Here is a 13,364-nt window from a genome sequence, read left to right on the forward strand (position 1 = left end):
CATACCAAAAGGAAGCAAAGGCTTTCTCAGACAGAGGATTTTTTGAATTTTGTCTCCTAGGCAGATGTTTAAAGTCTATCAAAAATAGTAGAAGGCAAACAACTTTCTATTGATAGAAGGTGAGATACTATTTATTTTTGAATAGTCTGGATACTTCTGGCTGTTTGTTTGTTGTTTGCAAGGTGGTTAGATGTGGTATTGAGTTTTTCCCGCATCCTTTTCCTTCTTGCACAGTTCCTCTGTTTGAATATTCGCAAGCCTTGTGTAGCACATACCATTTAGACAAGGACAGAGAGAGCAATTTATTTTGAGGAAGCAAACAGGGTGGTTGTTGTTGTTGTTGTTGTTCTTTTTGCCGCTTGTGCCAATCTGTCCCCTGTTGCCCGATGTATGCTAAATAGGTCATTCCAGCAGAAGCTGCCGCCTTAACAAGCGAAGAGCGAAACCACACCGGCCTTGTTATGTGCTTATCAAACACGAAATGTCTTTCTGAGCCCTTCTGCTGCCTCCTCACCTATTCCGCCTGGCTGCGGGGTGGCGTGCAGCGAGCACTGCGGCCTGTTGGGCTGCATCTGACGCAGCCCGAGCGGAGGGCCCGGCCTCCCTCCCTCCTTTTTGGCAGCAGCCTCACACTTCTATTGGATTAAGTGTAACGGGAAACCGTACCCGAAATAATTGGTTTTATGCTTCCAGAGGTTTTCATGGGGAGCTATCAGGTTGTTAAGATCGTGCATTCCTTCGCAAGGAAGCAGCCCTGAGTTGTGTTACCCGTGTTTTGCAATGCGTATGTGTTTTTTCCTCTGTGGGCCCACCTTTGAGAGTGGCCATCTGCACACAAATCCGGAGCAGGAGCTGCTTGAAGGCTTGTTTTTGTTTCCTGACCTCGGTGCTTTCACTCGGTTGTGCTGTAACTATGCTTACACTCCTGGCACCCTCCGGCATTAGGGCAGAAGTCCGTGGAGCAAATGTCTGCCTGTGCATAAACCACTTATCGCAGAAACCTTGAGAACACGGCACTCATAAAAGGGTGCCTTCATTTGTAGCTTTTGTAAACTGAATTGGTGACGCTGATGGCTCCATAACTGCTCGGGGTTTTATGAAGAAATTGGTGTTTGAGAAGGAGCAGGCCTGGTTTTGTGGAGCTGGTGAGTGAGGGGAAGCCAAGTGAGAGGAAGCATGGCAAGCCTCAGCAGAAGTGCTCGACATTTGTCTGCGTAGAGGGGAAGCATCCCTGACACGTTTGATCATACGGCAACAAGTCTCTGCTGCCTCCTCAGGAAACGGCAAAAGTTCACGGCCGTAGCCTGAAAGGAATCTGAGGAAAGGTCTGGCTTTTTAGCTGTCGGCGCTGAGATGGAGGGCCCCCGTGGGAGCTTCAGCCGGGGATGGCGAAAAGATGGCCCAGCTGCCCGGGCGGGAGAGGGGAGGCGAGCACAGCGGGACTGGGCGAGCAAAGCAAGCGGGAGTCCTTCATGCTGGGGAAGGAAGGCCACCAGAAAGTAGATCTTTAAAGAAATACCAAGCCCAAAGTACCTGCAGTTCCCTAGTTCATGTAACGTTTATGCTGAGCCCACAAGTCCTTCCCTAATTCCCCTTCCATGCCTGATAACAGGGATGCTGCAGACCCCCAGGCCTGGCCTTGCTACAAAGGGTTAATTTCGACCCATGAAACGGGCTTATCTCTTGCTTTTCGGGGGGTTGCAGAGTCCTCCTCGCTACGTACTTTTGATCACATCAGGCAGGAGCAGGTAGTTTCCGAGAAACGTTTGGCCAATCCAGCCAGTGGCTTGCGTGTGTTTTTAACAGCCCAGCCGGAGGAGCACGTCTGCGGGGAAAAATTGCTCCGCAGATGACAGCAGCAGGCAGGGATCTCACTTGCTGACCTTTATAGTCTGCTTTTTTGGCTGGAGAGCGTATGTTTTGTGCAGAACAGAAGCCAACACAAAGCATTTTTCTCTGGCCACATGTGTGGTTTTGCTGATAGAAATGTAGTTGGTTGAAATTAAAATCCCATTCATCCTATGCAAGAGTCCTCCGTCTGCTTGGAAGAATAGCACTTTGCAATGCAATCCGACTAACTCGGGGAATATGTAGGTAGATCTATATAAGACCTTCATTCTGGAAAGATAATTCCTCATAGATATGAGGAAATATGTGTTCAATTAGTCATTTAGTTCCAGTTCACAAATTACAAGCACTGTGATAAAAAAAAATAATATTATAAACACCATAATATACTTGTCACTAAGGAGATGCAAATAAACAGTAAGAATTGCTGTGAGGGTTGAGCAGGGATTTTTTGGTTGTAGTTATTTGGAGGCGTGAGGATCGTGAGGACATGGACAATTTTATGTGGAGCTTAGGGAGAAAATTGCTGAATGCTGGCATTTTCTCTGCTGTCATTAGGGGACGTGCATATATGCGTATAAACACTGCTGGGATTTAAAATATTTTTTTCCTGTTTTAGCCACAAAAATGAGGAAGTTTAAGATACAGTTTCAAACCTCTTCCTACCCGACCACTTAAGTTTAATATCCGTGAAAAAGAAGAGGTTTACCAATTACATGTTTCATCCACACTGAATGATATCTCTGCTTTCGTTAAGTCATAACAGTAAAGTCTGCAGTGGAATGACAAGACCTGGCGTTTCCTTTAGTGTTGTTCAATACATGGTTCAGTTTTACATTATGTAAATACTCTGCTAATAGGGAGGAAAATTACATAAAATTGCATCCTTTCTCAATGAGGTTTTAAGTTCTTTCAGTAGCTTCTCTCCTTTTTGAAGCTGTAATAAAGATCATAATTAGAGTCCCAGTCGCTTAAGTGAGAAATTAGCATGTTCTTAAATGCTGAGCCGAGTCAGGTTCCTGGTGAGACCCCCTCTGGGTATCTGTCCTGCCCCCAAGCGCATTCCCTAATGCCAATTTGTGTTCTAGACGTATGAAAGAAAATCATATTCATTGCCACCTAGTAGTTAATCAGAGCCTTCAGATAGGCTTGAAATAATTTGCAGTGTGACTGCCAAAACCACTTGCTTCTGTTCATTTCCCATAATCGTACATATGGTCACACTCTAAATCTTACCAGAGAGCGTAAGTCCATTGCCCACTACCAGAACTGGGTCAAATTCACTCTGTGCATGTCCTTCATTATTACAAATTCATCACAAATACTTATTAGCTGCAGCCCAAAACTCCTTGCTTCCTGTCTTCCAAGCTGTGGCTTTTGCCTGATAGCTTCCCAGTCAAAAATATTTTTCCCTAAAGGTTTTGCTTTGTTTTTGTAGAACTGGATGCAAATATAGATACCATGTATACTAATACATATTTTGCTATGTAAATAAGATTCTACCAGATTGGAATAAATTAAAAGCTTTAATGGGGCTAAAGTACACCTCATTTTTAGATTGATTAATTAATTGTGATTTAAAAATAATAATAATAAAAAAGTGAAGAAAACTAACGCATTTAAAAAAAAAAAAAAAAGACACTTTCCTGGTGTAAAATACAGATTTAATTTCCAAACAAGTGAATAGTAAACTGTAAGTGCCTGAGGTGCAAGAAAATATCTGAAACATATGAAATTGTAGTCAAAGATTTTATAGTCAAGATGTTCCATTCCCAGTTTTCTGAATTGTTGCAGAAGATACCAAAAGTAAAGCAATTGAAGTCCTACCTTCACAGTTAACTCAGTTATGGATAATATTGGTGGGAGATGGATTCTGATCTCTCCTGAAGCAGTGAATTTTTATGTTCTGATGTCTCTCCTGCAAGTTCTATCTAACATGCTTTTGATGTGCTCTTGTTTCCACAGGCCAAGGCTGCAAGCACAAAGGAAGTTTGCTCAATCCCAGCCAAACAGTCCCAGCACAACTCCAATAAAGATAGTGGAGCCGTTGTTACCCCCTCCCGCCACTCAGATTTCTGACCTCTCCAAAAGGAAGCCCAAGACAGAAGATTTTCTTACTTTCCTCTGTCTTCGAGGTAGGACTCTTGCAGCAGCTTGGGGGAACAATCTCTTTCAAGGCCAAGCCACAGCACCACACGCTGCATAGCAGCTAGACAAACGCACTGGTGCTATCCTTGAATATATTGCGTGCATTTCAACTCCAGCAATTTGGCTCTATCTGCAGCAGGAGCATTCAAGTTTGTGGTTGTAAAGGCCATAAAACGAGGCTGGTAATAGTGCAGAAGGAAATTTCTTTTATGCTTTAGCACACTGTTATCTTGAATGGGTTTTCGTCTAGCTCTCTTAAGTTCTCCCCATCCTCATTTGTTTTACCTGACTATAAACTGAAGAGGCGCTTAAATTTCCTGAGTACTTGTTCCTGCAATAAGAGAAATCTGGCTGGAAATTCCCGTTTTCTGCCTATTCACTGTCCTTTGCTGTTCAATTCGAGTGATGCTTTTCGTATGATGGAGGGTAGAAGGATTACTGTTAATCGTATCTGTCCCAGAAGCTGGATTGTTACCATAACAATAATTAAAACATGTTAACTGTTCCACTGTGCTAATCTGGTGAAAACAAGGCATATGAAATTCTACTGAGAGATACCCAGCTTTCCCAACTCACCTGATAGCAGGTGTCTGAGCCTGGCTGGAGCTGTGCAGTGCAATTAATTGCTGGTGTACCTCTGCAAGCCTGCCTGTCAGGGTTAGGGACCTTCGCATGAGGTACAGCTAACTGTCCAGATTAAGCTAAAGGAGGACACCTTGCCCAAGTGGTCAATTTTGTTTCTATTTTGGCAGGTGCCCCCCATCCCCTGTAGCTAGTCACTGCTCTGTCCCTGAAGTGCTGGAGTGATGCCTCTTGCTGTTGTTTTGTTCCATTATCTGCTGAAAGGGTGTGCATTTGTTACAGATAGGGCTTGTCTGCAAAAGTCTTACCTAGTGGGTTGAATCCTTACAAGCCTGGTTGTTCCCACTGGTGTTTAAGTTACCCTTGCCAGTTCTGAGGTCTCTGTTGCATCTGCTGACAGGTCTAGTCAACGCCACCCATAACACCTTGCTGAGGCTTTCTCACCTTAATGCAGCATGTTTTTTTCTCTCTTTCTTTTTTTTCTTTATCGCTCTTCTGTGAGATATTAGGCTAGGGGCAGCTTTAGGCTGGTTGCTAATTTATCTGTCTCAGCTCTGGTCTAAAACTGAAGCCTCCCTCCTGTTGGGACTTCTGGTAAAGCGGGTGGGTGGAGGGGGGTTGTTCACTAGCTTTTGTGTTTGTTTAAAGGATTGCGAGGAGCAGAATCTAATGGAGTTTAAAGTGGCATCACAGTCCTCTGAAATTTAATCTGTGGAAATGTATTTCTAATTTAGTCTGCTGTGAGGTTGATCAGTCTGTTGGCAGCATGTCACTGCTGTGATCTGGGCCAACTGCCACAGTTGTTGGTGGGAAAATTCAGATGGGTGTGTGTGTGTGTGAGAGAGAGAGGGTGAGCACACATGGCTGCATTCATTCACACGCTTGTTTCCACTGCTTGCTAACTAAGCATGTGTTATTTATAGCTTTGAAGGCACTTGCACTTAAAGGCAACCTGAGTGAGGATGTGACTTATCTCCGTTTTTATTTCCTACTGTTTCTAAGCGTTCTGCTTTAACAATGCAAATACGAAGCACGGGTTCTTTTGTCCTATTCCAGTGCTTCATTCAGAAGGTTTTTTTTTTTTTAATTTTATTTTAATCAGTGGCTGTTTAGCTCTTGCACCTGTAATTTTCTTCTTTGTTATTCATCTGTAGAATAATTGATGTTTTGTACTGTCAATTAAGGACTTGCAATTCATTCCTAATTTCTTCAGTATGCAGGAGTACTCATGTATTTCAGACAACACATGCGTTCAGACGGCAAGATCCCAATTACAATTGTATTAAAAACCACGAGGGAAAATCTGCGCTAGGAGTGCCACACATGGCATGTTCTTGGTCTGGTTAAACAGGCTGTGAAGAAAACCAGAAAGCAGAAGCTGTTGGCCCTCCATTTCAGCTCTCAAAAAGTTTATTGCTCCATCACCCCTGAACAAAGCCTGAGAAGAGCCAGTAAAAGTAGGGTGTGGGGGGAAATCTCGGACATGTGCTACCAGGATGCATTTCTGTGGAGAAGCAGGGGGATGGCTGTGGCTTGGAGGGAGCAGGCATGGGCTGGTTGGGATTGGTGTTAGCTTCTGTGTCTGAACTGTTGTGTCTTCAAGGTCCCGGCTGCCTGAAGCTGTGCCCGTTCAGTACCCCAGGGGGTTTAGCTCCAGGTGGTGGTGGAGCCTTTTGATGTGCCCTTTGGAATAAAGCAGGTGGAAGCTGGTTCTTAATATGCTTGCAGGGAGTTCATGTAGCAGCCCCCTGGTACATTCAGCTCCAGGGGGGTCGGACAAGCAGCTTCTAAGGACACTGGCAGGCTTGTTTCAGTGCTGCTCTTCCAGTGGTACCCGGTGAGCTTAGAGAGGGAAGAGACAGCAGCTTGCTTAAACCCTACATCAGAAAGGCTTCTGATTTTTTGGAAGGGGATTGCTTTGGTTGTGAACCTGTGTGCAGTTATTTATTGAAGTGTTGAGGGATCCAAATTGCTTGCATCACGGGCCTTGTGGTCAGTTCTGCCTTCTCTCCAGCCCTGGCAGTTTGCTCTTGCATGATGAAATGAGACACAGAGCCACATGGAAATGTGCTACATCACTCATAAAAAGCATGCTGACAGGATATAAGCTCAGCTCCTTGAAATTTTTTTGTAGTAAGTGTAGTAGTAATATGATGCTGGACAGTAAAACCCCATGTTTGTGTTATTTATTTTTTTTTTTTAAAGTTGGGTCTCTCAGTTCCTAGTCCTTCAAAATGTTCTGATCATCATAGTAAGTTCAAGGTCAAAGCTTTGCTTCATCGAGAGAGTCTTTTCCAGGACCAGTAGGAAAACAGCTTTGTGGTCATGTTTCTCTCCTTGTATCACCCCACCCAGCAGCAGTGTGAAAAGCAGAGGGTAAACTTGTGGCACCCTGTCAGGTTATAATTTCATTTTAAAATTTTTAAACAGAGAAATGTAAAAATCCCAACTAAAGTTCTTTCTTCAGTACTCTGTGGGGTTTGTTTTAGGCAGCAGCAACTGAATTCTGTGGGCAGGAGAACAGAACTGTCATGCCACAATGTGGAAAAAAGGCTCCTTTCGTATGCAGGGTCCAATATTTAGGAAGAAGAATCCAATTTACCTGGGCTTCTGTTATGCGTCAGAAAATCTAACGATCCACAGCATTTTTATTTATTTCTTTTTAGCATCCTGTAATTTCAAAGGGAGGTAATTTAACCAAGATGACCTGCTTGGTTTCATTAGCAAGAATACTAGGGGCTTTAAACATATTTTTAATTAGAGCTTGTTTTTTGAACTCTTGATTTGACAATGCAATGTACTAATTACTTCTTAAAAGGTAAACAGAATAGAATGCAAAAGCTGTAACAGCTGGTGAATATCTGGGCATGCAGGAATACATCTAGCTGACCGGATTCAGCAAGTCCCCCCTTCTTCCCCCTTTCCTATTATTTTAAAGTCCTCCTCTTTTTTTTTTTTTTAAATTGTGACCTAGAATTTCCAGCACAAGAAGGAAGGGAATAGCACAGATATCTCTGAAGTGTTTGTCTGCAGTGTTCTTATCTTTAAATAGGTTCTTTGAAGGAGCCTGTATGCCCTTTGCCAGAGGCATAATTAGTATCTTCCTGCAGCGTGTGTAGATATGAGCATGTCATCTCCCTGCCGTCGCACAATGGCATTCACTTTTACTGTATTTTCTGCCTCTGATCAAACTTTTCTTAATGGCTTCCATTACAGTGCATTTAAGTTGCCTTTTCTCTCCATAATTATTTACAATTTAAAAATAGTGCAATTGGAGTAAAGCAGAGCTAAAGGGGGATGGAGAAACAAGTCCCTCGGAGAGAAATGGATCTTTGGCAAAAGGTGATAACGGCAAGGCTATGATTAGGAGCCTACATTTAAAAAAGTTTTCCCATGATCAATTTTCTAATTAAGCCGGGCCTCTGGGACTTACATGCTGGAGAATTTCAGGGATTCCTAAATAAAGATAATTTAATTGAGATCTCACAAATCGAGTTTTCAGACTCTTTTAACTGTTCCGCAAAACACGTGACTGTTCTTTTCTTTGAGCACTGCAATGATTTAGCAACGTGATGATTTATTACAACGGGGCAAAACCAAAGTAGAAAACCTCCCTAACAGCACGTTTCTCCAACCTTTACTAACTTTAAATCCCAGTGATGCCGTGCTATTGCAGTTTGCTCTTTGTACTTAACCTCCTTGCTTGGGCGGTGTGCTCGGGGGCCGTCGATCCCAGCTTCTCCCTCGTATCTTGTTAGGGTGCAGTGCCTGAGCTGAGCATCCTCTGGGTTGTGTTTTTAGGTACTCTTCAAGAATGGGGCTGGAGGATGGGTGGGTGCAAGGCATGTGCCAGCACAGCAGGCCTGTGTGTGTGTGTGTGTGCTCTGGGAGTGGGAAGAGGGCAGCTCCACAAGGTGTTCCCAAGATACAGCCTTGGTGTCTCTTGTAGCCTTTGAGAGCCAAAGACTGCATCAATGACATTATTTGAGGCCTCGGCCTTCCAGGGTACAGCATTACCACCATGTAGATGTGCTCAGGAGATCAGAGTAAGCATGTGAAATGGAACAGCAACTCGATTGGGCTGGGAGAGATGCAATGAAATGCTGACACTGTCCAGAAACGTAAGGTTTTAAATGCTTTGCAGTCTGGGTTAGTTTTTATGATTCCAAGATACTATTAAAACATGAAGACTTATGATAATTGGGTTAAAGTACTGGAGGAAGACTTTTTATAGATTTTGCGTTATTAAATCATGTGGTGCCCAAGATGAAATTTTAGGACGAATTGAAAATATTAGGATAAGCTCTGGAGTGTAGAGTCCTCATTGCACAAACCGTTTAATAAAAATACGTTTGCATTTGGCGACTGTAATCCCACAATCTTCAAGTTCTTTGTAAGGTTAGGAGTGATAGTGACATGTAAAAGATCCTTTCGGTGTGTGGGATGAGAGATGCATCCGGTGTGCAGCTCTTTAGTCCACCTTTGGAATATGTTGCTCTGGGCTGGTAAGCAGCTTCCACAGTGGTTTAGCACAAGATTAATTTCATCAGCGCAGATCGGGAGAAGTGGGTCTGCAGGCGCTCCACGAAAAGCAGGAGCCTGAGGTACCCAGAGGGACACTGTGGCCAGGGGGTGGGAGTGATGCTGGAGTCCCTCCAGGCGTGCAGCAGAGGTGTGCATCTTTGCATGGCTTCATGCTGCCAGGAGAAATTACCAAGCTGCAGCCTGGGAGTGCTGCGGCAGGATCCGTGCTTTCTCCGGCTCTTCCTGTGTTGAGGCCCCTTTCTGATGTTAATGATTCCAATATTTACCCCTGCACAAAGCCACAGGATGAAATTAGCTTGTTGAAATGGAAGACTAATCTTGTGGTTTGGTCTTTGTATTTGCCACAGTCTCCCTCCGAGTCCCTAGGCGAGCTGCTTAGCTCTTCTGTAAAATGAGGATATTTAACTCTGTATATAGGTATTGGCATAGCTGGATGTTGATTATGGATAAGTTACTGGCACAAGACCTGAGTTCTGTGATTGCAGGAGCCATGCTTCAAAACGTTGGTGCCCACCATTCAGGGCCAGGTCGGCGACCAACGTGTTTTCACAAAGGTGACCCCTGCCCTTCCTTCCCACTAGCAGCGTAAGCCCAAGGTTCAGTAAGCTGTGAACCCACGGGAGGTCCAGTGGTCCCTGGAGGGTTTGTTTGATGCAAATGGTGGGGCTGGGGACCTCTTGGGTACGACAAATACCCTGGTAGGATTTGGGGAATGTCAGCACAGTGGTTTGGGATGTACAGACTTGTCTTGTTCTTGATGGACTGGGATGTGTAGTTAGGGGTTCAAGTGGACGTGGGAAGGATTGGTTTTGAGTTTTGCCTCCAAACCTAGCCAGGTAAGCAGAGGTAAATTGCTTTGAGATTGTCAGATAAGAATTGTAGATGAGAGGCACCCCACATTATTATTGTTGTTGTTATTATTATTATTCATTATTTAGCGTGCCACTCTGGTGTATATTTGCTTAAGTTTGGACAGGGAACCTTTCTTTTTTTTTTTTTCCCCTGAAGATTCACATGTTCCCTCCCATTATTCTATTTCCCTAAAAAAAGAACAATTTTCTTTTGACTTTGGCTTTAGCTCTACAGCTTTCTAGAATGGGCTGAGAAGAAGAAAACGGGCTTTATGTCATTACACTGGCCATTATGTTGGCCATAGCACTAAACATCTTGTGATTTGTGCAGCAGCTGAGCAGGCACGGTTTGAATGTTAGTTTGTTTATGTGCTCTGTTTTGTTTCTGTGGCTGAGATGGCCTTTTCCTCCCCCTTGTTCAAGCACTGGGGAGCTCCCTCTGGGACTGTTCCTGCAGGTGGAGTGAGATAAGTGAGATACAATTGCTCTTTACTATAGAGTTTATGTAGTTCATTCTCTTTTAGCCTTGCTCTGTAAAGTGGCCATAAAGCGTGGGCATAAATTACATTTATTCGCACTTCAGGGTCTTTACGCTGTCCTGTCAAAACGTAATAAGTGGGACATATAATAAATGAGAATCAGGCCCTAAATTTTAAGCACTGCGATGCCAGTGCATCGGGAACATTTGGGAGGCAAGGTTTTTCCACCTGCGTACAGCCCCGAAATGGGGCCGCGTGTCAGAGGAGAAGCCAAACCTCTGGCCATGGCTCGTTGTAGAGCTTGGCATGCCCCATGTTTATCGGGGCAGGCTTAAGTCCCACATGCCTTGACCTGCCTTGTGCTTAAATCATTCTGATGTCTCGAATTGTTTTAAGATTTTTCCAAAGCACATCTGGGTTATGTTTAATTGTTAGGAGAAAAAAGAGAGGAGTTAGAGGGGGGAGTCAGTATAAATAATTCAGGGAGAAGAATCCTCCAGTTTTACAAAAACCACAGCCCAAACTACAGAGAAGGCTCTTGGACTGAGATGATTTTTGTTGTGGTTGTAACATACCACGGTTTGAATCCTGTCCAGAGGAAAACATTTGGTTTGTACTTCAGTAAATATTGCAGAGAAGCTGCCAGCTAATTCTGAAGAGTAATGAAATAGTGCTTTTGGCAAAGCGCGTGCACTTTCCATACTTCTGATTCCAGTCTTCAGATCCAAACTCGGAGTTTTTTTAGTATGTTTAGCTAGTCCAAGACAAAAGTTAATGTAATTTAATGAGAAACAAAACATACAGTCATTTAGGAGGGAAAATTACACATTTGTCAAATAAAAAAAAATAATTAATGACCTCATTAGTCAAATAAAATGGCTGAAAAAGAGGTTAGTTTATTCTATTAATCAGGCACTTGCTGCTGAGTTCAATGCATCTGAACGCACAGGTTGTGTAAGCATCAGTTGTGCCTGCTGCTAGCAGCAGGCCCGAATTCTGTACGTGCGAAGGGTAACATCTTTCCCAGAAGACTGCTAAAAGCAACGCCACAACTTAAAAAAATGTAGTTTGCTTTGTACTTACTGTTGAACGAGCATCAAATTGTTATAACAGAGGACATAACATACATTTGTCATCCTTTCATATCCATTAGGCAACATTTTGTGTATAGCTGTGGTAATTGTTTTTCCTATATAGTTAGGTTTTCTTTTGTGTTGCTCTCACACAATAGGAGGGAAGTCAAAAATACTCAAGAGAGAATTTCAATAATGAAACTGCAGATACTGGCAGAAACAGTTGCCAACAATACTTCAAAACTCATTTTTTAAATAACTGAATATCCTCCCATTTTGTAATAATTCATAGCTCATTGTAACCATGATGAGTGAATTTAAAAAAGAAAAATCACCATGGGTGATTTTCTCCACATTTCTCACGCGTAGTGGTACCCGACCATAGGAGAGGTAACTCCTGCTCTGATGCTGGTGAGGAGTGGGTACTTTGTTTGCTGCCAAGCTTTTTGTTGCCTTGCAATCCCTTAGTTAACCATGGCAATTTATTAGGCTTGCAGAATTGCATCGTGAGGGTCGTATTTGGTAATTTGGCCTTCCTGCAGGGATTCGGGGGAGCAGAGTAGAAGTTCCCTCTGGGATGCTGCCTGGCCTTGGCTGTGGGGTTTCTGCTCTTGGCTATGAGATGACCCCGACTTGGTAACCGAGAAAGGTGGGCATCATGTGTCCAGAACGGGGCAGCAGGTGGACAGCACTATGTCAGAGACATTGCTCTTAAATAAACGGTGCCCTTCCCTCTTTACTACTTAATGTCGGTAACTCTTCCAGCATTTGCCTGTTCCCATTTGTCCTGCAGCCTCTGTGCACCTGCTAGCTTACCTCTCCCTGCTCACCTCTCTCCCAGCCCAGCACATCTGTGCTCCTCTCTTCTGCCCTGCTGCTACATGCCCTTTCTTTCAGCTTAATTTCTCTGCCGTGCATTCTTCTCTCCACCCATCGTGTTGCAATAGCCTCATCCAGCTCTGTGGTGATGGCACGTGATTTATGCAAATATTGATGCAAAACAAATCAGCCTTCTTGAAAGAAGTGCGGTTAGGGAGTGCCTAGACATCATCAAGACAGAATGTAAAACGTATGGCTACTCCAGGAGACTGGAAACATACTGCATTTCGTGTTTTGTTTAATAATATAGTGATATATTAAGCTGCACGTTCAATAAGAAAAAGCGTGCATAGAAATTTTCCAAATCTTAACCTGAGAGCTTGTAACTTTAAATTGTCGTTACAGCATTTATTAATGGACTTTAATTTCCTTAGTCTGGGATTTTAATCTGAATCGGTTCCCTGATCTGATTCACCACATGGCCCCTCACAAAAAAAAAAAAAATTACACTGCCACAGCCAAGGTGGTGGCACTGGAGTAAGAACCAGAGGCCAGGTGGGTAGATGATCTGTAGACCAGTTTTGATGCCAAGAAAAATGCGCACACAGCCACAGACAGCCTCGATGGTTCCTTGGAGGAAATTTCTTTTAGATTTCTCTTCTAGATTTTTATTTTCTAGATTACCATCAGGTTTGTCCCACGCCTCGCTGCTGAGCGAGCAGTTTTCCAGGCACCTGTTGATCTGGAGCGAGGCAGGACGGGTTTCTCAGTGTCGAGGGCTGCTCACCCGCTTTCCCCAGGCACTGAAGTGCAGCTCCTGCCTCTCCACTTTCATCTGCTGTAATTCCCATGGTAGCAGCTGCCTGCACAACTCGGGGGCTCCCTACACAGAAGGAGACTTGTAAAATTCAATACAGCCACAGGCTCTCATAACTCTGTTGCAGGTTTTCTGCTGTTTTTTTGGGGATAGAAAGCGAGGAAGGGGGGAATTACATACCTAGAGTGCTGAGACCTGACCT

General features: G+C 43.7%; 1 protein-coding gene across 3 annotated transcripts in view; it reads left to right on the forward strand.

The window, feature by feature from the left end:
- JARID2 (jumonji and AT-rich interaction domain containing 2) overlaps positions 1 to 13,364 on the forward strand; it is a 210,940-nt gene that overhangs the window by 147,174 nt on the left and 50,402 nt on the right. For all 3 annotated transcript variants that reach the window (XM_035549637.2, XM_035549638.2, XM_050708616.1), the window contains exon 4: positions 3,814 to 3,983. In XM_035549637.2, coding sequence (XP_035405530.1) covers positions 3,814 to 3,983 — 170 coding nt within the window. The remainder of the gene's footprint in view (positions 1 to 3,813; positions 3,984 to 13,364) is intronic.

This window comes from Cygnus atratus, chromosome 2 (assembly GCF_013377495.2).
Source record: "Cygnus atratus isolate AKBS03 ecotype Queensland, Australia chromosome 2, CAtr_DNAZoo_HiC_assembly, whole genome shotgun sequence".
Lineage (NCBI taxonomy): Eukaryota > Metazoa > Chordata > Aves > Anseriformes > Anatidae > Cygnus > Cygnus atratus.